Source organism: Pecten maximus, chromosome 6 (genome assembly GCF_902652985.1).
Source record: "Pecten maximus chromosome 6, xPecMax1.1, whole genome shotgun sequence".
Classification (NCBI taxonomy): domain Eukaryota; kingdom Metazoa; phylum Mollusca; class Bivalvia; order Pectinida; family Pectinidae; genus Pecten; species Pecten maximus.
In genome coordinates, this window is record NC_047020.1 from 35376835 (window position 1) to 35404235 (window position 27401).

Here is a 27401-nt window from a genome sequence, read left to right on the forward strand (position 1 = left end):
AAAACATGATGTTGGGGATAAGTTACAAAACAAAAATAAAATAAAAACCAAACTTTGGTATAAAATTGATACTAATAAACAAGACAAAACGCTAGGATTTACTATTACCATGGAGCTGCGTTATTATGAGCTCAACTAAGAATACATTGCATTCACAGTATCTTTATCAAACGACATATTATCATAAAAACAAATGTATTGAACATATAATCTAACAATGTATTGTTAAGTGATATATATCAGTATCACTTACACCAGGACATAGTAAACGTTTAAGATCAAGACACCAATAAGATTAGCTATTACCAATTATAACTCATGTCACAGGCGTTATATCAACAGCGCACGCGTTTCCATGACTATCGTATAAAAGAGAATAATATACTCAATTCTGCCGTAGACTTACATAGACTCCATACTTCCCTTACACAGATTCTTCCAAGAGAAAACTGAAGTCGAAACAGAAACTATCGCAATACCGTTAAATACCAACACTTAGCAATACTGCTTCGTAGACATCGGCAGGCGCGGCGCATCAAATTGAGAGACATGAGGAGTAGTCCGTGAGATTATTGACTAATCAGAGGAGACCGTTGGGAGGCCCCGCCTCCCAAAACACAGGAGGAAACGCTATCTATATCAAACCTTTCTTCATAAAGCAATGGTGATTCTTAGTTAGCAAAATCATTTATTTTCCTTCTCTGAAGTCTCTGTTCCCAGTTTTCATTGATTCCATACTACACCCCGTGGACGAGATTTGATGTTATTCCACTTTACACTGGCGTCTTGAAAATGAACATAGCACGTGTGTTTTATTCCGTGGCTGTGATCTGCGCTCTTGTTTACTGTGAAAGTAAGTATGATCTCTTTATACATATTTTTTATAAATACTTTATATATTTTATATATATATATACAGTGATAACTTTTGCTAATTTTCTAACAATCTTAGTCACTTAAGTGATTATCATTATATAAGATCCAAATGACATTTTCCTGTATTAACATGATGGACTCGAATCACAATACAAAACTTATTGTTGGAATCTTTGAAATATTTACAGTATATACTTGTGTACATGCCCACATTATTCGGTATATCAGTACTGATAGACATACATAAGAATAGTCTTATGAAGACTCAGCATCAGCAGCCTAGACATTCATATCAGTTGATTTGGCTGCATCAAGATTTGATTCAATCATCCATAAGAAATTAGAGAATATGGCTTCGCTTTCTAGAACAACACTATAAGGAATACACGTGTAGTACAGTTGTATCGATCAGAGAAATGAATGGAAACTCGACGAGACCTGGATCTAAGCTAAACATCAACTGCCACTTTGTTCAATAAAGTCATGGAGTTTTGTTTCCCTTTTGTAGTATCGTTACTGATGAAATTATAAAAAAATCCCAGATGATGTTGACTCGACGTGATTGATATAATGACGAATTCACTCTTTGTTTTAGTCTGTGTACTGTAATGCAGTGTTCATTTTAATTCGTTAATTGTCGTCTTAGAGACATAGGAAGAGCGCGCGGAGGCTTTGAGTGAACTAGCTGTTTTGGCAATAAAGCTCACTAAAATACCCAACAGTACACGCTGATCATGTTGCACACCATTTCCCCTAGAGAGTTAGAGTTTTAATTCAATTTATTATCTTTAAATACCATTGTCAATGAACAAAGTTACGTATAGTAGGTAATACGTCCATTACAAGTCGTTTAGGCCATCACATCATGATGAATATCAATCGTTTTAATTTATAAGCAAAGACGCTGCCTCTATATGAAGTGCAGTTGAGTGTAAGTTTCATACCTTCCATATTTTATCATTTTCGTGAATTGATTTGATTTATCGCTCAACAAAATAATGCATCAGTTATAAGTTAAAACTTAGCCTCTATGGTAGGAAGTTCACGAGCTCACGTGTTAGTTTGCTTAGCGTTTAATTAAATCATACACGCTGGGATTACAGGCGCCTTTTTATTGTCCTAGCACGTGTCGTTCTCCAGTTTTGTTATCAAGCTAAATGCTGTATCAACGTGACAATACCACAGGTTCGATTACGTACATTGTAATTGTTTTGTTAATGTGACATGGTGGTTCTTGTGATATGTAGATAGTTTTCCAGGTGACTTGCATCCGGGTTATTTATCAGGGTTTAACGCCATTGTACAAAGAATATGATTGCTAAGAGAGACACACGGATCCTGATTGTCGCCTTGGGAGCAGCTGATCCTGATCAGGTTAAGTCAATTCCCGTTTTAGATAGGGAATCTCGATATTAGTTGTCTCTTATGCACACGATACATAGTAAAATAGAGAAGGCAATGTTTTTTACCTGGACTATCTCTGTATGTCTCAATCATGCAAATATAAACCCTAATGTCTGGATATCCGTTTTGTGACTGGGGCTGGATTTGGTAAGTATCGTGTTGATGTACGGCTCACCCACTGTGTCGACACGTTCCTACGCCTTTGAATGGTTCCACAGTTGTTGATATGTTTAATAGGAAGGACTAATTAATGAAAAAATGGGACTTGAACTAGTGACTGCTTGCTCTGCAGGCAGACATCCCACCACTAGGATAAAGGGAAATTCCCGCAAACCTAAGCTGGTGAGGTGATCTGTACTCTCCGTTTTAGTATTGTTGTTACTGTGATTTTATTCAAAGACGCCAGATAACGCTGGATTGGATCATGATGGTTCAATGTCACTACCTAGCTGAGCGTTCATCGCTATGAGGAAGGCTTTGGGTTCAGTCCTCTGGCCGAGACATACCAGAGACTTTAAAACTAGTAGTTTATGCTTCCTGTATCATATATATTGAAATGTGCAATTCAATAAAAATGACATTTATAATGGCACCTGTACCATGATTCTACGAGGCCAAAGATTCGCAGTGGTGTTTTTGGTCATATCTCCCAGACATTAAATCCCTTACGAACGAAAAAAAAATCTATATCATGTTATAACTTAGCACTTGATATATTAAAACGTGATCATAATTCATGTTTGTATCTGTTTCTAACTAAATATCTTGCTCTTGTTTGCCTTTGTACAGTAATCAGAATATGGCATTACACATGTTTAACTGCAGTGTTACTTGTAACCGTAACAAATAAGGAGTTGAAAAAAGTTGAAGTTTGGCGTATCCAAGGCACCTTGAATGATTAAGTGATTGGACGTAAAGTATATAATAATGTTACCAAAGTGTAACCTGTAATCAGTAATACCGCACATATTTCAAACTTATTAATAAGTAAAAATGTTCTCAACATTTAATTAATATTCATTATAATTATGCAATTTGATATTTATACAATACGTGATAAAAGAACGACATCCACCAACGCGCGATTGAGCTTGCATAGTGTCACCACAATGAAATGACACACACTGATACGGAAGCGTGACAATCCTCCCGGTCACTGTATACTGTTAACGAACGAACCATATTTGTAAAACCCACTGCAGATTCGCATTTTGTAATGGTGGTAAAAGTGAATGTGCCTTTCTGAATAGATAAGTTATCTGATAAATGAACCTACAGGCAAAGATGTAAACATAGGACGCCATATTAGTAGGAGGTCGGCCTTTCTCAGCTAAAACCTGATCAGAGCATTGTGTCGAGTGAATGAATGTGAGCACCGTACATTCTACAAGAAGTATCTTACATATGTCTCTTTGAAGCTTTTGCACAGTCAGGCCTAAAAACCTGAACTAAATAACACTCGAGACGGGAATGCAAATGTTTGCATGTTGAGAGTGGAAGGGATAAGGTATTATGAAAATGTAACATGTTGAAAAGGGTAAGATTGCGGAGATCCTTGCATTCCCCAGAGCGTTAGAAACAGGCTAATAACTTACACGATTTAGCTGTTTTCAACATACACCTGTATAAACCATTCCTGACTGAGAATGAAAGGCTATCTTGTACGACAATTCCCTAAGTGTGACTAATAATAAATCACTTCTCACTTGATTCGGGATGTCACTGACGAAGTAGAGGATATCTAACAGTGTCTTCAGTAATACTTTATGTGTTTTACGAGTGTGGATCATATTTCAATATTTTTCTTAGCACAGATGAAACATATTAAGGTATCATTTACACGAGTGAAATTTATTTTGTATTAGTGAAGACACATTTAATTATTCTGTTTATTACATTTGTCAAGGAAAAAACTTCCCTGTATGCTAACTAGGTATATTGCGATGGTTTTTATACGTTTATCATTTTGATGGTTAGACAATCCTACGGGACAAAATATATCAAAGTACCAACAATCCGTAAACATATAAAAGCTACTGTAGCTCAAAAAACGTTTCAATCAATTATTTTATTTGAACATGTTTTCAAGTTTATATTCCTTAGAAAAGATGCCGTAATGTTCTCTAAGTATAATTTGGAAAAACAATCCAGATTACTACGGTCAATTCAAAATGGCGTGTCTAGCAGATCTAGTGATGAAAAGTCCTGACGTATGCACGGCTAGCTTTGTGGTCCTGATGATGGAATATCATCACTCTTGTAACAATTAGTTCATTATACCTACTGTCACTGTCGGAGATTACCGTCTGACTTTGGACGCGGACACCAGTACGCGGCCATGCTTTCTAATCCTTATTTTGATTTGTCAAGTCAGCAAAATGTGCTACTTTTTAAAATATTACTTTTATAGAATATTACATATTTTACTTGTAAATAATTAATAAATAAAATTGCTTGGTGAGTGATGGTCGGCTTCGTGTGACAATAATATACAACATACATGTATCAAGTTGCATTGTTCAACAGGGTAATCAGGTTGCAAATTAAACAATTTTCACTTTAAATTAACACGTTCTGCTATGACTATGATTTTTTTACCTGCTGATAATTTAATGAGCTTCCTACGACCTGTTACAAAAATCGTCGTACAACGGTCCTGCGCTGCTCGGTTTAGTACGACCATCATGCGATTGCCACAAATGATGCAAATCCCCAAGCAACCAAGCAAATCAAATCAAATGAAGTTATTGTATAATAATCCTTCGACAAGTTCCGTAGAGTCCAATAATATAGCCGGAATCGAGCTGAGAAAATTGCAAAATAGAGTTAGAGGTATGGGTTAGAGTTCTAACTCATATACAGCAACAATCATAGCTTGCTCGTACAGCATCACATGACATGCCTGTAACCGTGAAATACCTGAAACGAATGAGCAACATGTCCGAAACCAAACTATAGGGGTCTACAACTGCATTTATGGTCTTGAAAATATTCTTCGGGTGAATTTCCGTATGATGCCTTGATTTTTTGACGTAGACCTGTTGTTTGGCTAATATTAAAAAGAGATTTTGTCATATTTTAGATTTGATATTCTAATGAATAATGGTACGCGTATGGAATTATTACTTTAAGGAATACATTCTGAAGACACTAGCACCACTCATTTCATGTCCACAGCACATACAACTGAGCCGAAAATGAAGTACACTGCATCATCCTACTGTTTTGTCCTTTAAAGACTTGTGAATCTCTATTGTTGCTTTCTAGGATGCGACGGAGGAAACTAAAAAGGGAATATAAGAATCTGGACAATTAGGTGTAATAGACCCTTAATTCAACAATATTGAATTTCAAAAAACGTGTCTGAATTCTCAAGAGTTATATTTTCTTTCAAATAGGACTGCATAATTCAGCATGTGTTTTTATATAAGTATATATTGATATTTTTCTCGTAGAGCGGATACGACACATTCTCTGTCCGAAATATGATCAATAATGCTTCTTACAGTGTAAGATACAAAATTGAATCAAAAGAACAAAGCATGTCCTTTTGTCGAATCCTACATGTACTTGTAAGGCGTTTAGTGACAGACAAGTTAATGGATCTGGGTCCTATTATCATCAGTCATATCGATTCTTTTATGTCCGTTCTGTTTTACTACTGTTTTGTTACTCCGTTGAATAACATGGGTGTCTTCTTCGTTAGGGAAACGATAATTATTTATGTGAAATAGAAAGTAAGAAGACATCTCTTTAATCATACATACAATCGCAAAAGGCGACACCAGTAATGTACGTAGTTGGTACTGCGCAATAAATTGCACTGTTTAACCTTGGATAACTGTATTGGCATACAGACCGGCGCCGATACTAAGAAGCTGTTGCTCGTCCATGGATGGATCATTCATGCCTTACGAATTCGTATGCATTTCACATCATTATTATTAGATATGATAGATTTTTAGGAAGATAAGACAGAATATGATTTTAGGATTGTGATATTTCGATGACCACACTGCCTCATTCATCAGACTAATGGCTAATGTGAAGCGCACTAGTACTGTCTTATGTTGTGTCCGAGATGGTAAAAAGATTCGATATACTCTGAACGCTGTTTCGTCTTGGTCATGATCCTATTGACACCAAGTTCGAAAAAAGTTTGACGAGATGGTAAAAATAGAATAGAATCAAACAAGTGTACCAGATGGTATGATGTACTGTAGTCGAATTGGCCACGCTTTATTTATTCCATACATCAAAGGCCTGTCAAAAACCATCCAGAAGAAATCATCGTTGTAATGGTATTGCTACAGCAATGAAACATCACAAGACTTCATTGCAATATCTCAGCTTTTTATTTTCTTCACAGTTTTGTTTTTTTATCGATGCCCCAAAATTTGAGCCTGAATGTTATAAAGACATTCAACTCAAATTAATCTCAGAATGTAGACAATGCCAAAACATTGCCTTGAAGAAAGCTCCAAATCACGAAAAGAATATAATCAAAATATCATGTGGATTTTACTGTCCCATCAACACAATTAGGTCATTTAAGGGCAAAGCCTACTTGAATGCGGCAAGAGCGTTATCCTAATATCCTTCCCAGTCCATTGAAGTCACATGAGAATGGACCACCTATATTTACTTTGGAACCCCCTATTGATGTTCATAGTAACACTAGCCCTCCATCCCTAGGTTGCGAGTTCGAAAACTACGCGGTGGTTTTTCTCCGGGTACTCCGGTTTTCTTCAACCTCCAAAACCTGGCACATCCTTAAATGACCTTGGCTTTTAATAGGACGTTAAACAAACCAAACAATTCATAGTATAGCAGCACTATCCAGAATGATCTTAACTGACTTAAGTATGATACAGCCTTGTAGCAGCCCACATAGCCTTCATCACAGGCGCGAACTTGTAACAAATAAAAGCAAAGCCGTGTCTAGTGTAATTTATAAATAAAATATTGACAACATCTAATAATCAAACAACCACCCTTTAAAAAACTTTCATTTTAAATCAAAAGTAATACGCCGAAGTGTTGTAACATGGATCATGTTATAGTGAGTTATCGACTCTTCATCCGTCTGTCTGAAGCACTGTATATTGAATATGTCGTTCACCTTTTACTCATAGTTAGTTTACATTCACACCATACCATATAGGCGGTCATCGGACATGGCTTACGGGTCAAAGGTAACATTTGATAATTTTCTAAACATGGTGTTTACGATTTCATCTGAAGCTATCTAATATCTATATTCAAATCATAATATTCATATGATAATATCATAAAACCTTATTTACTCTTGTTTTTCTTCCTTTTAAGGTAAATAGTGGATATTGAAGGGTTTCGTATGACAGAATGTACTGATTTGTACTTCGTTCTCGTGAAAATATCGATTTTCTGTCATACTCCTTAAATATATGTTATATTCAACGGGGAATCATTCAATTTTCTGTTCATTTCATTTTCAAAAACGAAAAAAAGGACACATTCGTCGAAAAAGCGCGGGAATCAGCAGTATCTTTGACAGCATGTATTTTGACGCTACGGTTGACAACATGACAATGCCATTTTAAATGGGCTGATTAACGCAATCACAGCGTTATCTGCTTGAATCTGGTAAGTTTGCTTGCATAATTTATTTTAAGTGAGTATTTCATCAAAAATGTAATGCATATTACAGAAGTGTAGCAAAACATAACCACTTATTCTGCCTACGGTTCATTTGCCTCTTAACCGAAACATCGGCGGACTTGATTTGTCAGAAACAAATGTCAAAACATCACGTACAGTAATGGTGAAGGATTCCTTTATCTTCACTGTGATAATGATTTGATGCTGCATTATGATAATGACATTATCTTAAATTATCACCTTGATTGTTTAAGATGCTCGTAGCATCACTATAATGGTATAAGCAGTGATGGTGTACAAAATGAAAGTTTTTTGATGAAACTGGCAACTTTCTATATTTCACTGGTCAAAATGTAATAAAATATATCCATTAACACCAATTTACTAAGTTGACGGCACTAACTTGTTCTCCAGTTGTCATTGTATGTTAACTGGAGGGGTCTCCCGCTACTGACTTTAGGTGAAGTGTTTCTTTACGATGGCTATAAAAAGCCTCCAGCAGTGGCCTCGACCTTCGTGGTCAACGTACTTCTGTTAATGGAATGTCAACCAGTACTCAACCAAAAGATAATAAGTCTGACCTGTGCTCCGCTTTGTTTTATTTTTTATGAAAACATGTTTGTATTGATAACTTCTTTACATCCATATAAGAGTACACGTTACATAAATACCACATGGTATGCAAAACCAACATATTATCTAGTCTTACAAGAAACATTTGGGGGTTTCCTATTTATATACTATGCACTCTTTTTAACATAAGCGTACGCATATTGAAATAATTTCAGCATATAAATATAGAAACATTACATTTATGACCTAAAATATATCTGCCAAGGAACATGAAGTCGTAATCATGTCAGAACAATGAAATATATGTACATTAAATATGAAAGTTATTATCGCAATTTGATTTCAGATAATGTTAAATGTTAAACTAACAAATCTACCAAGAACATTATTAAAAGAATAAAAAAAAACCCCATTAATGACTAAAACATATTAATCACCTAACTCCCAGACTATTCATTTAGTTGATGGATGAACAGACACGTTCCTTCCTACGTCCGTCGATATTTGGGTGGCGTATAAAAGCTTGTTGAAATTTTGTAGCCAGTAGATCTGGAAGATTATAATCACAATTTAGCACAAAATGTTCTCTGTATGAGTAATGAAAGAATACATGTGAGATGATTCGAGTCTGCGTCTCAGTAGAGTTGGACGCCTCTAGACGCTATTTAGCATTACCGCGCGGGTTGAATGCTGTACATCTAAAATAAGAAAAGAAAAAAAAAATGGAAGAACCTTGTAATGCTCAAATCAATATAATTTTATTGTATGCTAATCATTCTTTGTTTAAGTGATGGGAAGTCTAATGAAGTACTCGAAGACGCTTCTGGATTATATAACGAAAATACAGCTTAACCAATGTGACCAAATCTGTATGATATAAGATATAATTATATAAGAAAAAAGTTGGGCCATTCAGCTCAAACTTTTTCCAAGGAAGCTATTTTGAAATTGGTGAATTCCACAGTAAAACTTCTAAGAAAGCTGATATTTTCACCTGTTAATCATTATGACTTGAACTTTTGAAAAAAACAAACTGAATTGCCTTATTAATATCAACATTACCTATGAATAGTTACTTATCAGGCTACAAATATATTTTGGAACTTCATAATTTACTATCAAATCAGTGGCTGCCAAACATTTTATCCCAGGCTCAATTTTGAATACACAGAAGAAAGTTTTAAAAGCATATGTTTCATTTGGTTGGTTGTTTTCAACAGGTCGAGAACATGGGAGCCTCCCGCAAAATCATGAAATATACTTCAATGAAATAACACTATGAGCGATCGTACAAAAGTCTTACACGAAATTATCACATTTCAATGTAAAGTGAAAGTTTGATAAAAGTTAGAGCCAAATGAATTAAACTCCATGGGATGCTAGGGGAGGCTACCAAAACGCGAAACAGGCAGGACGAAAGGTTAAAATATGGACGGAAAGATGCAAAGCTCCCACAATTCATCAAATCTCATAATAAACAATATTTGATTTGCATAGTTTACACTATTGGATTTACTCAAAAGAACGTTAAATACATGTCGATATTGTGAACTGTGTCACTAACCAGATGTTACGTGAGAGGATCATACAAGATATTAGCAATTTTCAAAACAAATCGAAAACTATATCAGATGGGGCGAAAATAAATCAAACTGAATTATACTGCTGATTCGTCCTTGTTTGTTTCGTCAGTGATGATAGGGTCATCATACAGCTATTGTGTCCTTCTAGGACTCGTCACTGATGTTAGAGACATCATACAGCTATTGTGTCTTTCTAGGACTCGTCACTGATGTTAGAAAAATCATACAGCTATTTCGTCTTCTGCCTAGAGAAGGCGACCAAAAACCCGAAGCATGTCAAAAACAAAACAAAAAAACAAACAAAAAAACAAATACCACCGACGCGATTGGATGGGCAATAACACCCATAATTAAATGAATTTTATGATATGGTCATTTTTTTCTAGCTCAACTGATCTAGTCCTAATAACAAAACTATGTTAATAGGGTGTGTAGCAGGAAATGAATTTCACACCCGATCCAGTTATAGCTTCCTTTTGACTTAAATGATGAACGTCATCCCGAGGTAGGAAAGTTGTGCATTTAGTTACTTTTCTAAATGAAAATAACATCCTTTAGAGCCCACTATTTTGTCACTAGTTCGTCATTATTATGTCACATTTCAGCATTTTTGACAGTAAAATGACAAAAAGATTCATGTTTTGCGAGGACGTTAATACCCATCTAACCAAACAAACAGGTTTATATTATTAGCAAGACTGAAATGAATAAATGCACATATTATCATTTGACACAGCGACAATATTTCGACCAGATACCTTCCCCTGAAACACCCTAGGTCGTATCTATTAAACTAGATTTAATAGTACAAGACGGGTTATACTTGAGGCATAGAAAGACGTAAATATCTTTGAACTTTTAATTGCAATCGGTGCTCCCGGTTGTATTGCGTGTTTATGCACTCTTTATCGTTGTTTTGAAAGGCTGTAGGTTCCTGATATTGCTGGTTTATGTGGGTTGGTGTCAAGCTAATGCGAAACTCAAGGCAATTTCAACACAGCGTCATGGACGACGGAGCTTTATGTTGGGTGGACCATTTAGTTTAAGATGTCACCTGAAGCCAATATTATACGGAAGTTGTATTACAACTGGATTGGATGGCAATAGGGAAGGCTGCCTTCTTTTGAAAGACGCTAGAGCATTGCAACATCTTGATTAGTCTATAATTTGCAGGTATAACCTGCCATTATACTATCTTTGCTATTGGGGATAATTTTCACCGATAATGTTCAAAGGATGCTTGTAATTTGATAATTTTGTTTTGCTCTCATGCTAAAGTAAAAAGGAATTCTCTATGGAAAATATAGCTTTTAAATTATAATAAGTCTTCATTAATATATTAAGATATATTTCTTTCAAAAGAAACAGACATTCTTCTTATGTAAATTTCCTTTTTGGTATGTTTTTTGTGAAATAATGAAATATATTGATTAATTTCTTAAAAGTAAATACATGTACAAACATGTATATTTGAGCAAAGATTTGAATAACATTGTTATTCCTGCGTCTCGAACAGTTTATGTTTCCGAATAATGACCGGATTAGATGTCTTAAAGAATGTCTTGATAGTTCCCTTTTCCTGGTCTATTACATGATTGTGCCCTTAAAAGTCGGTAAGATAAACGCTTGAATTTATTCATTGTTCCGTCAGGTTATATCTTTACACCTACATGTCTCCTATACAGGAAGTACATCACATAATAAATAAAGGTCTACATAGTAAGTAATTACATCATGAATTTTTTTTCTTTGTATAGGTGACATCGTGACTTATCTGAGTCACGTCAGTCTCCAAAGCAGGATCGGCTCTACTCTGCGTGATTTCAAAAGGTCAATTGTCGAATTGATTTATCCATTTATAGAAGGGTGTGAACGCTAATTTGATATATTTCATTGGTTAATCGTTACCTGTCACATTTAGTGTAGTAACTAGACTTATGTACAGCGTCCGTCTTCCTGGGTACATTTTCGCTGAAATACGTCTTTATAATAGAAATAGATTGGAAGTCGTGCTCAGCCTTTTAATGAACTACCCAACCCCACTCTGGACAGAACAGTTCTTAAGTCCTTAAATACCCCAAACGCACGTGAACTAATCAACCAACAATGTAAAATTAAATGCAAGAGCCGGACATAATTGGTTCTTTTATATATTTATTTAGCTTTTCATTTATTTAGCTATTTGTTAAGTAATTATTTATTTAACTATGTGTTTCTTTAGCTAATTATTTATTTAACTATTTGTTTATCAATTTTTTTTATTTTTATGTTTATTTATTTATCTATCTATCTATTTATTTATTATTACAGTTTCATATTTATTTTAGTTGGGATCCTGTAGCTGCTGCTCTTTATTGTACCAAAACTTATTATTATTATTATATTATTCGCCATTCATTTCGGCCTGTATATGATAAAGACTGTTATCCCATTAGCTGCATAAAGTTATTGGGAGAAGTGTCGAACTATCTGTCCATGTTAGATTTCAGCGTAATGACACTTTAATTTGTCTTCTGATTTGATCAATGATCTTTGGACATCGTCATCATGTTCATCATTAACCTTCATGGCACGAGGGCGTGAAACGTTAGATATACCAAACCAAACTGCTTTGATAGATATGCCATTTTTACCCCTAACATCATGTCGTGAAACCATGTAAAATGACACTTCAAATTGTCCTCTATGTTAATCCATTATTCTTGAGCATCGCCACAAGGTCTTGTGTATGCGAAACCAAATAACCTTACTAGTCATACATGTATGTCATTATATCTCCATGAAAATACATATATTGAATCTCAAAGACACACAGTTTATTGCTATGTGGCATGTCCGCTCTGTGTCGGACACCTAAAGTAGCCAGTTTGATATATTTTCACTTGTTTTAATACAAATTAGCTGAGTGTTGTATCGCAGCAATTCCTTTGTACCTGTTTACACATAAAGTAGTATTGATTGGGGCAAATGACAAGGAAAGAGATGACGGATTATACACTTGGTGAACAAAACTACACGTACTGATTCATGCTGTCATAAATTGACTTTTAAAAGATTCCGTACCATGACTCTGCACTTTTAAGATTTCACGATTTCCGATATCTGATCAAAACATGATTCATGTATCCTCTTTACTCATGTTTTCTCTTTGACTGAATGTAAGAGTACTGATTATGGGTCTCAGAACATCATGTCATCGTACTTGTTGGTGGATCTTTGACGAACTGCTGGTATAAGCATGACGAGCTACTGACATAGACATTGCTAATTAATTACATGAGATTGTACCATATGACCAATGCACAGATGCTTTATATCTTTGTGATGGTCAAGCACTTTGATGAAGAACAGTTGGTAATATCTGTAAGATCAACCGACGAATCACGTAATTAAAACACGCGATATCGAATATCATTTGCTTTTTCCTATATTTATATATAGTATGTTTGTACCAATATAAGTATCAACCTTGATGTATGTGTCACGAATATGTATTACGATGTTATTCCGTCCGGAACGATGCCCTATGAGAAGCATTTCATAGCGTTTTCTTTAACGAAAGAAATACATTTGATCAGTTTTAAAAGTGTATACCGAGTGTTCTGCATGGCGTTCTTGTCGTTGAGTCAAAAACGCTTATCCTCCCGAAACACCTGAGTTTAATTTCATACTACCTTGTTCCTTTCAATGGTTTACATGCACACTTAAATTTTGTTTGTATTTCCCCATGTTATATTGATTCTGCGTTAGATCGGGATTGCTCGAGGCGTATATCGACAATTTGTTATTGTTTGTTTGTTTGTTTGTTTGTTCTTTTGTTCTGTTTTGCTCGGTTTTCTATGTATGCATTTCGATTGACGCAATGTTCGACTTTACTCCAAATTCATAATTAGGTTATTACAATGCTTGTGTCTCGCTTATACTAAACAACGAAAGTCAATTCATTGTCAACGACTGCAGGTTCATATCTGCGCTTGCAACAAGCTATCATCCTAACTGACGTAGTAACACTATGTCAACAACAAGCTATCATCCTAACTGACGTAGTAACACTATGTCAACAACAAGCTATCATCCTAACTGACGTAGTAACACTATGTCAACAACAAGCTAGCATGGTATCTGACGTAGTAACACTATGTCAACAACAAGCTAGCATGGTATATGACGTAGTAACACTATGTCAACAACAAGCTAGCATGGTATCTGACGTAGTAACACTATGTCAACAACAAGCTAGCATGGTATATGACGTAGTAACACTATGTCAACAACAAGCTATCATCCTAACTGACGTAGTAACACTATGTCAACAACAAGCTATCATCCTAACTGACGTAGTAACACTATGTCAACAACAAGCTAGCATGGTATATGACGTAGTAACACTATGTCAACAACAAGCTAGCATGGTATATGACGTAGTAACACTGGTCAACAACAGTCTAGCATCCTATCTGACTTAGTAACACTGGTTAACAATAGGTATCATCTTATCTGAAAGCGTAAACATGTATATGCAAAGTGTATAGATCCACAATGCATTCTCTCATTTAGCTTATCTTATTTACATCATAATGTCAAAAACGGTATCTATTGCACTGTCCTATTGCTACTACGTGTACTCATTCACAACTGAGTAGGTTTGAATACAACACATGCGTGTGTGAATTATATTTAACACAGTTCGTGCTATATTCGTTAAATGCAGTGGGTATTTATATGCATAGAAGCCAAAAATAGTGACTTGCATTGTTTGTTAATATATATAGCACCAATAAGATGCACATTCAGACTAGAAGTGAGGAATTTCTCAATGAGGAATACTCAAAGGAAAATATGGAGTTTATTGATATCTTAAGAAGTGGTCAAGAAGCAAATACACTTATCAAAAGACCGACTACAGCTACTGTTATTTACATTTATCGCCCGTTCGTATTCGTGCTCATTTTTGTTCATAGTCCTATGAACCGTGGCGGAGCGCACTAGGTAGATGCAATGACACTGCAGTGTCAATGTTAAGACATGTATGTGTTTAAATGATGTAAAAGTTAGTGTTCATCACTAACTTCGTCATTTGCTGTCAGCCCCTTTTCTATAAGGTTGCTGTCCTCTTCACATTTGGTTCGATAAATGATGGTGTTTTCGTTGTATATATTTTGTCCTACAATTTCCGTGCTGCGTTAACCTTTTGTTGTGTTAGATTGGACCTTTAAGAATAAAAAAGATGATAATCTATACGATATTTGCCGTTGAGAGGAAGCAAAAACCCATAAAACATTCGGGTTCAAATACATTAAAAGGTATTTTGCCATTTGCATTCTTACTAAATATATGTTTGCTATAATGCTACGTACAAAAGAACAATAGTGTTTATTCATATTGTTTTACATTGTATATCACAGTTAGGTCATTAATGACAGTTACTGTTTGAATACTGCTCTCTAGAGGATTATTATATATTGTGATAACACGAAAGTGACATTTCTCAGGCACATTGGCATGGAAACCAACGCCGACGCGGTCGCCAGGGACCAACATTAGTATTAAGTAAATTGGAGTATCTGAAAATAAATTTTCAAATGGAGGGAAAAGTACACGAATCTATCCACTATAAAGTGAATTTGCAAAGGGAATTAACTTTAAATTTAGAAGAAAAAACAGCTATTAAGTGCCGATTGTGATAATACAGACACTATATACTTGTAGTTGCGCTCTTTATACCTTACCATTGGTATTCAGATCCAAACTGAACATCACAATATTAACATCATTAAGTAAAAATCATTATGGTAATAGTAAACTTTCTATATAGCTACGAATATAAATTCGAATTTCTGTTTTATTTTTTATCATTTTCATTCAAAATTTCTTAATGTGACATTAATTATAATAGCCCATATCGGTACCAAAAGTAAACATCTATGAAAAGACATTAAATATCTGCATAAATATTTCTTTAACAAGGTACAAACCATATTACGCATGCTCGCCGACGTGATTTACATTCCAGCGGTATTTCTTGCGACAGTTATAATTAGATCGAATTTGAATCTTGTGAAATTGCCTAATATTACCACCAAACTCTGTATGCGAAACAGCAATCATGTTCGGGAGCCATTAGATTTATTTGGCTGTATTTCTAATCTAGGATTAGAGCACACGAACAATTCGTAATACTAACAGTGTTATTACGATGTATACGGTCCCCATCCCTGTAGAAATACACTCATTGATTCGACGTCAGAATTCAAACGACTTTACGGTAAATTGCTTAAATAATACAAAGTGTACTTTCATCATTACTCAACTGCCGATGAAAAGTTTGGAATACAAATTATTTTTGTTAGTAATGTAGCAATAATTGCCCAGCATATTTGTCTTCTAATAGCTATTAATTCATATATGAAATCTTTTAGCAAAGCGATGTGTATTAATAGTAAAACCGTAATGCTTAAGGATTTTGTTTAAATTTGATTTCAAATTAGCAGGGATTGATATGCAAATGATTTAATCACTGAATAAAGTGCATTAGATAAGCTGTTAAGTAACCTGATATGAAACAAAATTCACATTTTCTTACTAGTATTTATATCTCTCAAGCTTGTTTCAAAATTAAAACTAAAACAAAAAACAAAACAAAAACTGAAATACAGGATGTGAAATGAGAAACCAATGTATCTATTATGGGCCATTTTGTTAAAATAAAAGAGCAAGGGCAGAACCGGTGATTTACTGTATTCGTAATAGGGACTTAGATTTTAACACGTATACCTTTACATGTTCGCGGGCCTGAAATGACTTACATCATTACAGTCCTGTGGCGTATTTTGTGCTCCACCTTTTTGGCTATATAATATCAATATATTGTTTATGTTGTATATAATATGAAGATACTGTGTATGTTGTAAATATGTTTAGGCAGCATGGCTGACATTGTTGTTACCATGTCTGCCATGTTATGCGTCATTTAATAAAATGACATTTACTGGAAACAGTTCTTCTCTGTTGTTTTTGATAGATACTTACGACTCAGTATAGGTAGCCAAAAACATAGCTAAGTCGTGACTTTGATATCGTGATGAAGATTTAGACATAAATACCTTTACATGTTATCCATTTACCGCCTGATAGGCTGATAGCAATTTAAAATCGCCCTTGACCGACCCCGTCATAAGTAGGCACTCTCTCATGATCAACGTAGGGGCCGTGGTGGTTGAGTTGTTGGTGTTCCCAACACTTTATCACTAGCCCTCCACCTTTGGGTTGCGAGTTCAAAACCCACGAGGTACTGACTGTAGGCCGGTGGTTTTTCTGCAGGTACTCCGGCTTTCCTCCACCTCAAAAACCTGGCATGTCCTTAAATGACCCTGGCTGTTAATAGGACGTTAAACAACATAAACCAAACCAAAATCTCTCAACGTGAAAATATGATGTACACATCCTTACAAACCAGAGCCAGACAAGCTTGCTTCCCCGTTACATTACTTTTTTTTCAAATTGAACAAGGATAACAGTATCTTTATATTGTAGTAATTTATTACCAACTTAACATACTCTACGGGGAGTCTAAAACTTCCAACCTTTATCATAACGCCGTTATTATTGTAACGTCATAATGGTTGTTGGCTGTTGAAAATGCTGATCCGCCTTTGACGATAACAGTCGGGTTGCAATGTAAGTGTAAATATAGTTAACTTCATGCGGTTCTTCCAAGCTCTTTGTTCAGAGTCATTAAGAGAAAGCGTGTGTTAAGAATTATCTATCAAGTATGACGTCTAAATATCTAATACAATTTAATTTCTTCTATTGTGTTGACAGTCCAGGAATAATCAAACAAAAGGTACACTTAAAGACTTTCACACATCAAAAGATTCTTTATCACATAACTGGCCCGTTCTGCCATGCCATACGGTTTTGTCATAAATATCGTAAGACATGTGTGTAATGATACTATTATGACGTCATAATAAATGTGTAACATCATAATAAATATGTGACATTGCATGAATGTCTGAGTAGACGGAGCCGGATTCGACTGTTTTATATAGAAAGGAAAATTGAAAGTGTTTTGTTTATATTCCCATAAATATTAGTTTTGTGATATAGTATTTATGTGAGAATATACCGGGTATATCAAATATCAATAATTAAACCGATACACTAAACATGTATTAAGAATGGTACTACAGACAAAATAATTAAGGTATTTAAATCTTGTAGTATAGACAATTGTTATCAAAAGCAATCACTTTCTTCTATATAGCATTGCATGTTCCATAAAGTATTTAGCTAATGCTTAGTACCTCATGAAAAGTACAACTGGTATGCTATTAGTATATATAGTTATTGATTAAATAATATTAATATTAAATAATGATATCGGTGTACATTTTCTGTAAGTCTATTGCATGGAATGGTTGGTCGGCGTCCTTCAATTTAATCCAGTAGTGTGCCATTCTGCTGTAACCAGTAAAGACTGTTCAGTGTGATCACACTATAACTACAGGATCCTTAATGATCTGATCAGTCGTCGAGATTATCCTCATAAGATTTATAAGACCATAGCTATCACGAGAAAGTGAACACTGAAGAGAAAAAAACAAAAAGATTGTAAGAGGAATACTGCAGACGGGATTGGGGATTATGGTGTTGCGGAACGGGATAGGTATGGTCCTCCTGAGGCGGGACGGGATAGGGGTGGTCGTGCTGAGACGGGACGGGATAGAGGTGGTCGTGCTAGGCGAGATGTGATAGGGGTGTCGTGCTGAGTCGGGATGGGATAGGGGTGGTCGTGCCGAGACGGGACGGGATATGGATGGTCGTGCTGAGGCGGGACGGGAGAGGGGTGTCGTGCTAGGCGGGACGGGATAGGAGTGTCGTGCTAGGCGGGACGGGAGAGGGGTGTCGTGCTAGGCGAGATGTGATAGGGGTGTCGTGCTGAGTCGGGATGGGATAGGGGTGGTCGTGTTGAGGCGGGACAGCGTTAGTGTTGCGAGACGGAATGGCGGTGGTTGTGCGGGATGGGATGGTACTGGTGGTGCGAGACGGGATGGGACTGGTCATGCGAGACGGGATGGGGTTGTTCGTGCTTGACGTGATACTGCTAGTGGTGTGTGACGGGATTTGCTGGTAGTGGGGGACGTGATGGGGTAGTTGTGCGGGACATTATGGGGTTGGTTGTGAGGGTCGGGATAAGGTTGGTGGTGCGTGACGGGATGGTGCTGGCAGTGCGGGACGGGATTGGAATGTTCTCGTGTAGCGTGTCATATAAAGACATGTAAATGAGATACGATTGATAACTAGAATCATCTTATAATGAGATTCACAGCATTAATTCCACTTGTTTTTCATAAAATTGAAAAAAAATCAAAAAAAAATCAAATATGATATTGGTACAAGCCTCAATGATGCGATTATTTTGACGGTAATGTCATAATGCGGAGACAGTGATGGCTAGGGTCTTGTACGATTTGCTTTGAATATTTTGTTTGCAGAATCAAATCAAATTCCCCCATATTCAAATATCAGTCGCTATTGATTTTAATGCTAAAGTTATAATAATTACTCACAGACGTTTAACTTCCGCTACCATCACCCTTGACATGCCATGCCACTAGAGAACGTGTCCTAGTCTTTCGAAGCGAATTTCTCTTAAAATATTAAAACGAAATAAAACAATATCTTAAAAACAATGTTTCGATTATTTTGAAGTATAGCTTTACACGATTGTTGTTTTCAATTTGATTGGCACTTTCGGTAAAATCAGTGTCCGGAACTTGGGGACTATAATAAATTGAAATTATTTAATCAAACCGATATTTTGCCATCTCAATTTATGGTTATTATTTAATATAATCAATCGTAAAAGAAAATAGCTATATCTTTTGATAGAATTATTTATCGACCAATTTGATATTGGCATTTTTAAACATGCGTTGTTCAAATCGCCTTCAGCTAGCAGTAAGGACCAAGTTGTTCAAAAGGTGATCAGGCTAATTCACAATTTAACAACAATTTTAAAATTTGATGAAAGTGTAACACTTGTCAGTCTCTTCCGACCCGCCTATTTTAAGGAATACACACACGCAGGTTTTAAAGTAATGGAGAAATAAGATTTTCACTACTTAAGTGATTAAGCTAATCTCTTTTTAAACAACTTGGCCCATCTATGATGTATGTTATACTGACGGTGGGTTATTTTGAGTAATTGATAGAGGTTTACACTTAATTTGAGAAAAGAACCACTGTCAAGTTTGTTTTTCTGTTTTTGATGCTGATTGAGCCCTAATCTCAATACAAAAGCCCAAATCGTCCGTGATCCATCTGTCTAATTCTGATCAGAGTTACGTCCCTTCGTTTCACTTTCGCTGGTAAAGCGATAATTAAGCTTGACAACCTATGGGGGCCAAGAATGGCCGATCGGGACCGAGATTGGCCGATGGGGACCGAGATTTGCCGATGAGAGCCGAGAATGGTAGGGTTGCATGAATTCACAGTTCATCTAAAGAAATCTTACGTTTCATACTGTCAACGAAATAACTGCGATTTTTACCATGCAATCCATCACAAAACCTCCTTGCGTAGATGTTTAAGGAACGGAATAAACGGAAATAAAACGGTTTTTATTTTTTGTTAAATGTGGACTGTATCGCACAGGTTACAGGGCAAAATATAACGCATCACAGGTCGTCTTCTTACGTCCGTCTATCTACCATTAAACGATTATCGTAAATGCCATTTCGCGAAATTTCTTATTGAGTTCCCTTAAATTTATGACTTTTTTTAGACTGATCACAATCTAATAGTCAGAAGAGCTAGAAATCCCAGATCTTGAAAGATTAAAGGTTTTTGCTATCTGAAATAACACATTATTTTTTTTTTTACTTTTTTTGCAATTTGTTCATCTTATATCTGGAACTGTTAGAAACAATACTATCTAAACCGTCCCAGACCGTTGACTCTTCTGATTATGTAAAGCTTCTACTTATCGGCAGAATTTTATATACTGCATAGCTGGTTATTTCTGTTGATACGAAATTTCGCAATTTCTTTTAAAAAGCAAGAATAAAATTTTAACGAATTAAAACTTTGCGGTCTGGCTTTAAGATAATATCTTATTTTCGCGAATGTTGCACCCGATGTCGAATCAAAAGCTGTTTCACACGTGCAGTTTATTTCGCGGAAAATGCTTACCCTTGTCTTAGGATTTCATGGATCAAATTTTCGCGATCAGGCCAATGACCCGCAAAATAGAGAAAATAGCATCGCCGCGAAAATAACCCGACGGTACAGTATAATGTATGTGTTTATCAGTATGTGCCTAATCAAATGGAAATGATGCATGTTACGTAATCATGTAATCCCTTAATCTGATCTGAACACCTCCTTATGTGTCTCAAACATAACTTCGGATGAACATTTAAAATTCAAATCTTAAAAAATTATAAATACAAAAGAAGCGATCTCCTGTCAGTAAAAACATTTATTCTGAATTTGTTTTACGAAAAATATCATATTTTCATTAGAATTTTATCAACCTAAATTTAGAAATTTGAGACGATATCCTGGGGCCAATTACAAACTTGACAAGAATACAACATCGACAGCAAATTGTGTAATCATCGAGTGTCTTTTTAAGTGTTGTGCTAGATTGATTTGGAAAAGGTTCTGCATGACAGCGTTCTTCAATAATCTGACTCAGCCGACTGTTGTGCTGAAACAAATAACTTCTATCTTCCAACAGGCTGAGTGGCAATCGTCACCAACTCCTCACGGGAACAGATTGGATCAATAATGTAAAAGGGGGAGGGGGTTTCTAATTTCACAACCAGGGACCTGTAACCAAAACACAAGTATAATAGTGAAGGATCATTACAACCAAAAAACCCCGGGGAAGTTTACAACTGGAAGAATGTTCCTAAACCGCAGGATGTCGAATACACATATTCAACGCATTTCGTTTATACAATGATTGATTTTATTGTATTTCCTGTTGAATACATAATGGGATTATGTCATTAACAAGGAGAAAAATAATTACTTTTAATCAACTCCGTTGACAAAGACGTCTATAAACTCCTCCAGTTGATTGTATTAAGTTTGTGCTTCACAAAAATAATGTCTGACTTTAGGATAATGTCATTTTCAGCTGACAAGCGTATTAAATTGAATGCGAAATTCAGACAATTTCGTAATCTGCACTAATATTGAAGCAAATATAGTGCACGATATATTACCTGCTGACTACGAAATATTTATCTCTTAAGATAATTTCTATTAAAATCATAATAGAGTATTACCAACTTTTGACGTTTCGTTTAAGAAATTATGATATGGACAATCCTCCATCTTATTAAGGAAGCACGTGAATTTTAAACATAAAACAGTAATATTTCATTCTGATAGCGACATAAAATTCCGGCGTTTGAACAGTGTATATAATCCTTACACCACCGCAGACTTTAACGGTGATGTTTATTGACATGGAAGCAGTTTGGAAAAGTAATGCACAACGCTGCATATCACTAAACTTATTCTGAATCAACAGTAATTTCAAGAATGAGTGCAGTTTATTAGCATGTCGCTTAGGTATAATTTAGAGAAATTCTTATTATAGTGTCGCGAATTAAACAAGCATTATTACAAATAGAAATGCTGCCGTTTTTATAATTTTCATACATTCCGGATCCGGGACAGGAACAACAAATCAAACATGACTCATTGATACTAGAATCATAATAATAAAAACTGTTGTTTTAAAAGAGAGAAACATATCATATATGACGTCGTCTCTTACAATAATGACCAGTGACTATACAAGCTAGGGCTATCAACTGACAGGAACTTCAGTGATTCTGTGATGAAGTGGTGACAACATGGCCTATGTGGTCATCATTATTGCGCGTAATAGGCATAAAAAACACACAGAGAAAAAAACATAAAAGGAAAAAGAAATGAAGAGGAAATTAATTAAATTAATTTAAAAAATTGTATTTACGACAATAGATCAATGGCGGACACTCCAATGTCTCCTGTACCGAAGACACGAAAGACAAATCGGTGTCAATCGAGAAAGGTTGGTTTTGTCCCTTAACAAATACAAACCAAAGTCTGCTAGCTGTTCTCGGTTTGACGATCGACTTTAAAGGAGCGGCTTAGAAGGGTCGGTAAGCCAGTCTTGTGGCAAAGTGAAGTATCTCGCGTTAGAGTATGACATGTCAGTTTATCACACAATAAAATGGCACCTATATGGTAAATTGAAATGTAGAAATATTTTCCATTAGCCTCAAGATGTTGATAAAGAAAACCTCAATAAAATGTTTATTTTTTCATATATGTCAATAAACCTACAAGCATTCTGGATTATCCAAATACTTTTTTTTTTACATTTCCTTAGACACCCGTTCTCGTGACGTCAGATTTCGCAATGTTTTTTACACTCAAGCGATAGGGAATGTTTTAATCTGATGTGATTAAAGTACAGTTGCACCTATTTTAGATAACGGCGGTGTTACTTTTAATATCTGTCATTTTCGCTAACACCATGGGTGTTAACATGGTATCACGGTAAATGTATATATTTAAATTGCGTCGGCTTTTCAAAGAATAAGGCAGATACGATATTTGGTTATTGCTCAAATATATAGATATCGTTTTTCTCCTACTTTATATATAAATTGCTTAATTCGAACCATTTTCTTTCCTAGCGCCTTTCCTGACAATGCATGCGTCGCTATCGCCATAGGCTGAATGTTAGATGTTTGCCCCGGAGATGATGGCTTTGCCCCTTTTACCTACATCATTAAGATATTGTGGGGCGCTTGCTTTTGTTCTGACCGGCAAAGCACTTTACTTCATTTGTTCAAGATTGCTCTCTGAACAATGCCTTGATCTTGGTTATAGTGCTACTGGTCGTTCGCCTATTGAACAGTGCGGATGATGTTCCCTGACCACGGTAAATCGTCTTTGAAAAAGATTGTTCAGCTTTAAATTTTACAGTAAGGACTGACTAACCAGTGATCTGGGATAATGTGACCGACCGAGCGGGTCAAAGTACCGTATCAAGGTCATCTCATCGGCATGGCATGATGTTAGCTGTCATATGATCTTTTGGCAAGACGTTAATACTTCAAACAATTGATGTTACCGTTTTTAAGATGAGGACGGAAACAACAAGTAAGAGGGCTGTATAAGATAACGTGTTGAGAAATTACCATTGGAAGGATAAGCAACCAAACTGTATGAGTTAATCTGGAGAAGCGTGTCTAAAATTTGGCGTACTGGAATTCACGCCATTGAGCAAAATATTCTTATTTGAAAACCCTTGCAGAAGTAAACAGAAAATAGCATGACTAAAAGTTCGTCGTACTGGAATCAACACCATTTAGCAAAATGTCCATTTTTGAAAACCTTGCGGAAGTAAACAGAACATAGCATGACTTTTAATGCTTGTGTCAGAGGTGTCAAATGAGATGGAAAACCACGCAAATTAAGTCTGATTTGATTATAAGGGTGGTAATTGAAGTTGCCTCTTCCTTTGCCCAGTTATGTCTGAGTGGTCAACCTAGAGTTCGCGTGAAGACAGATGTCCAGTACTAATTAATACCATCAAATATACTGAATTGATTGGCGTTCTCAACATAACCCTCTGACCAAAGTAAACATGCTGCAATCTATCAGCGCGAGTCCTTCAACGTAGTTGTCATATTATATTGAAAGTGGCAAAGTGAATTGCCAGAAAGCCAACATAGTTTGTATTTAATTTCCTGACCGATAATAATCTCGCGTAACTCCAGGGGGCATAGATGTTTTGATGTTTTCGTGAATCAGATTGATATAGATTGCAAAGAATTTTAAGTAAGAATAGCAATCAACGTTTCTTATTTGGTTGTGCCATTTTGAGACATAAGCAAAAAAACGTACATTTCCTATTGAACAAAACGGAAATTCAACTGATAAATACACAATTGCCTAAGAAATGGCTAATTTGAAAGAAACTCCATCAAAATAAGTTCATTTTGTAAAATATGCCAAATAAACTACTTTATTTTTTTCGAAACTCGTTACTGTTTATAGATAAATCCTTTGAATTATTTCCACTTTGATATAACGTGAGTATACGTATGGATATTAAAAAATGAAGCTTTTCGTGTAAGTTATTCTATTTTATTGAGCCTATGTGCGCCATAAAGAAAACGGATTAATAAATGAAAAAAATATGGTTGGCAAAAAGTGATGTACGCTTTATTATACATTGTAAACACATTGATTTGTAAACAGTCAACCACCACCATTGCTTCTCCTCCCTCTTCCGATCCACTCTTTGTCGTCCAAGTAGGGGACCGGCTTACGTGATAGTTATGTATACAAGATATAAAACTACTTCGGCGTTCCGTAAGTTGTATTGACGTTTGAAATGGATCTAAATACAGGATTGTTGATACAAAGACGGATCGTGGATTACACCCAATGACCCTATTTACGTCCCCGTGGACCCAGGGCACTTCTAATTGGACATCTTTCAAGTAAGACCACATCTCTGGTGGAATCGAGTTCGTGCCAAAGGATGATAAATCATATGTCTGCATCTTAGGACAGCAAGGCATGGCGGTAGAATCTGTCGCCACCCGTCATAGAGATCACGGCAAACCGGAACAGCTTTGTTGTCATTACGACATAGGCCTCGGTCTCATGGTTATGTTTTACGAGAACAGTAGTTTTATGTCTAAGTCACGTGACTTAAGCATCCGCAAAATGTATTGTCAGTTTGTGTGGAAGGTATTCGGACCGATATGACGTCACACGTTGTTTTTCATTACTAAATGTATACTATCCGGATATTCAGCAGAACTGGACTTAGCCGCAATGTTGGTCAAAGAACTTACAGCACTAAACAAAAACTTGTATTTTCACATGACCTTCGAGAAAATGTATCTATGAAATCGAAGATGCATAATATAAGTCTCTAAACTAATGTGATGTTGACCGGCCTTGCCCGGTCCAACACGACATGATGACGGCGCCACTGGGTCCCGGCCAAGTCCCATCCGATACCAATCTCCAGACGGGATAATGTTTACCGCAGTTCTGGACTTCAGCGCGCAGTTTATTTATTGATCAGTCAAGTCTTTTTTCACACAGCAATGTTCAACATGCTCAAAAAACAAGCACATGTGTGCCCTATAAATCCCTAAATATATTCCTCATCATGTTATATTTAAAACTGTACTCCCGAAACAATAGGATTTATTTTAGCCGCTTTACATATACAACACAATATACAACATATTCGTATCGGTCAATGTTTTGGTAAAAAAGAATGAGACGCTACATGTACTTTTTAAAGGAAAGCTTGGCTGTATTACAAATTATGGTTATTTCAAATAATCCTTTTTAATTCGATTGACGATTCCGCATCCTATCTCAAACTGTATTGATGATTTTTTTTTTCGTTTTTTTTCTTGTGTGTGTGTATTTCATAACTGAGAATATCTGTTCGAAATTAAATACAACCTATTCCTTGTTTCATTAATTATTTAGTATTGGTTTTCTGTTAAAATGATTGTACAGAAGACATGAAGGATATTTGCGGCTTAAAAAACAACATTCGGCAATCAACAAAGTAATTTTAACAAATTGACATTCTGAAGATAACAAGTTTGGTATTTTGAAATTGGGACCTGTTAAAAAATAAACTCCTCTCATTTTGTCAGAAAAACTCGGCACGCTTTGATATGCATTTTATGCATGTATACTTATTTGTGATTAGTCATCTGTCTGAAGGTGTGAGTGACGGTTCCAGACCAGGGTCTCTTATCTACGTGTTGAGACACATGACACGGAAATACATAACAAAACTTATAGGGCTGCACGACCCACTTCAGTATTCTACTGGGAACTTACACAGAATTGTAAAATATCACATTTTTGTTCTTTTTGTCGAAGGCGTTGGCTCATCAGTAGAACGTGTCATAGTGACCATTTCCAGCGTTGCTATATACCATAAAGAATCCCAATAGGACATTTTCTGGCGGCTATCTGACGTGGCAAGGCCTTGCCCCTGGAGCTGTCGCTCCTCACTTTGGCTAATATTCCATCAATTTGTCGACCGTTCTTCCTATTTCCCATTGTAACTGTACATGTACATCTATTAACGTACGCTCCGAATTGACGAACAGTGTAATTAGCAGAGACAAGGGAAATGACTTTGAATGCTCCTTGGTGATGTAGGTGTCAAAAGCTGAACTGACATGGCAACTTCCGATAATGACTGTCAGCCATTGTATTTTGAGTCATCTGTATCCCCTGGACGCTTCATTGGTG

At 35.9% G+C, this 27401-nt stretch overlaps 1 protein-coding gene across 2 annotated transcripts in view; it reads left to right on the forward strand.

Moving 5' to 3' along the window:
- The first annotated feature begins 551 nt into the window (after positions 1-551).
- LOC117329648 (carbonic anhydrase-related protein 10-like) overlaps positions 552-27401 on the forward strand; it is a 76569-nt gene continuing 49719 nt past the window's right edge. The window contains exon 1 of one of the 2 annotated variants that reach the window (XM_033887684.1): positions 552-853. In XM_033887684.1, the coding sequence (XP_033743575.1) occupies positions 793-853 (61 nt within the window). In that variant the 5' untranslated portion in view covers positions 552-792. The remainder of the gene's footprint in view (positions 854-27401) is intronic. The other variant, XM_033887683.1, reaches the window with a different exon arrangement.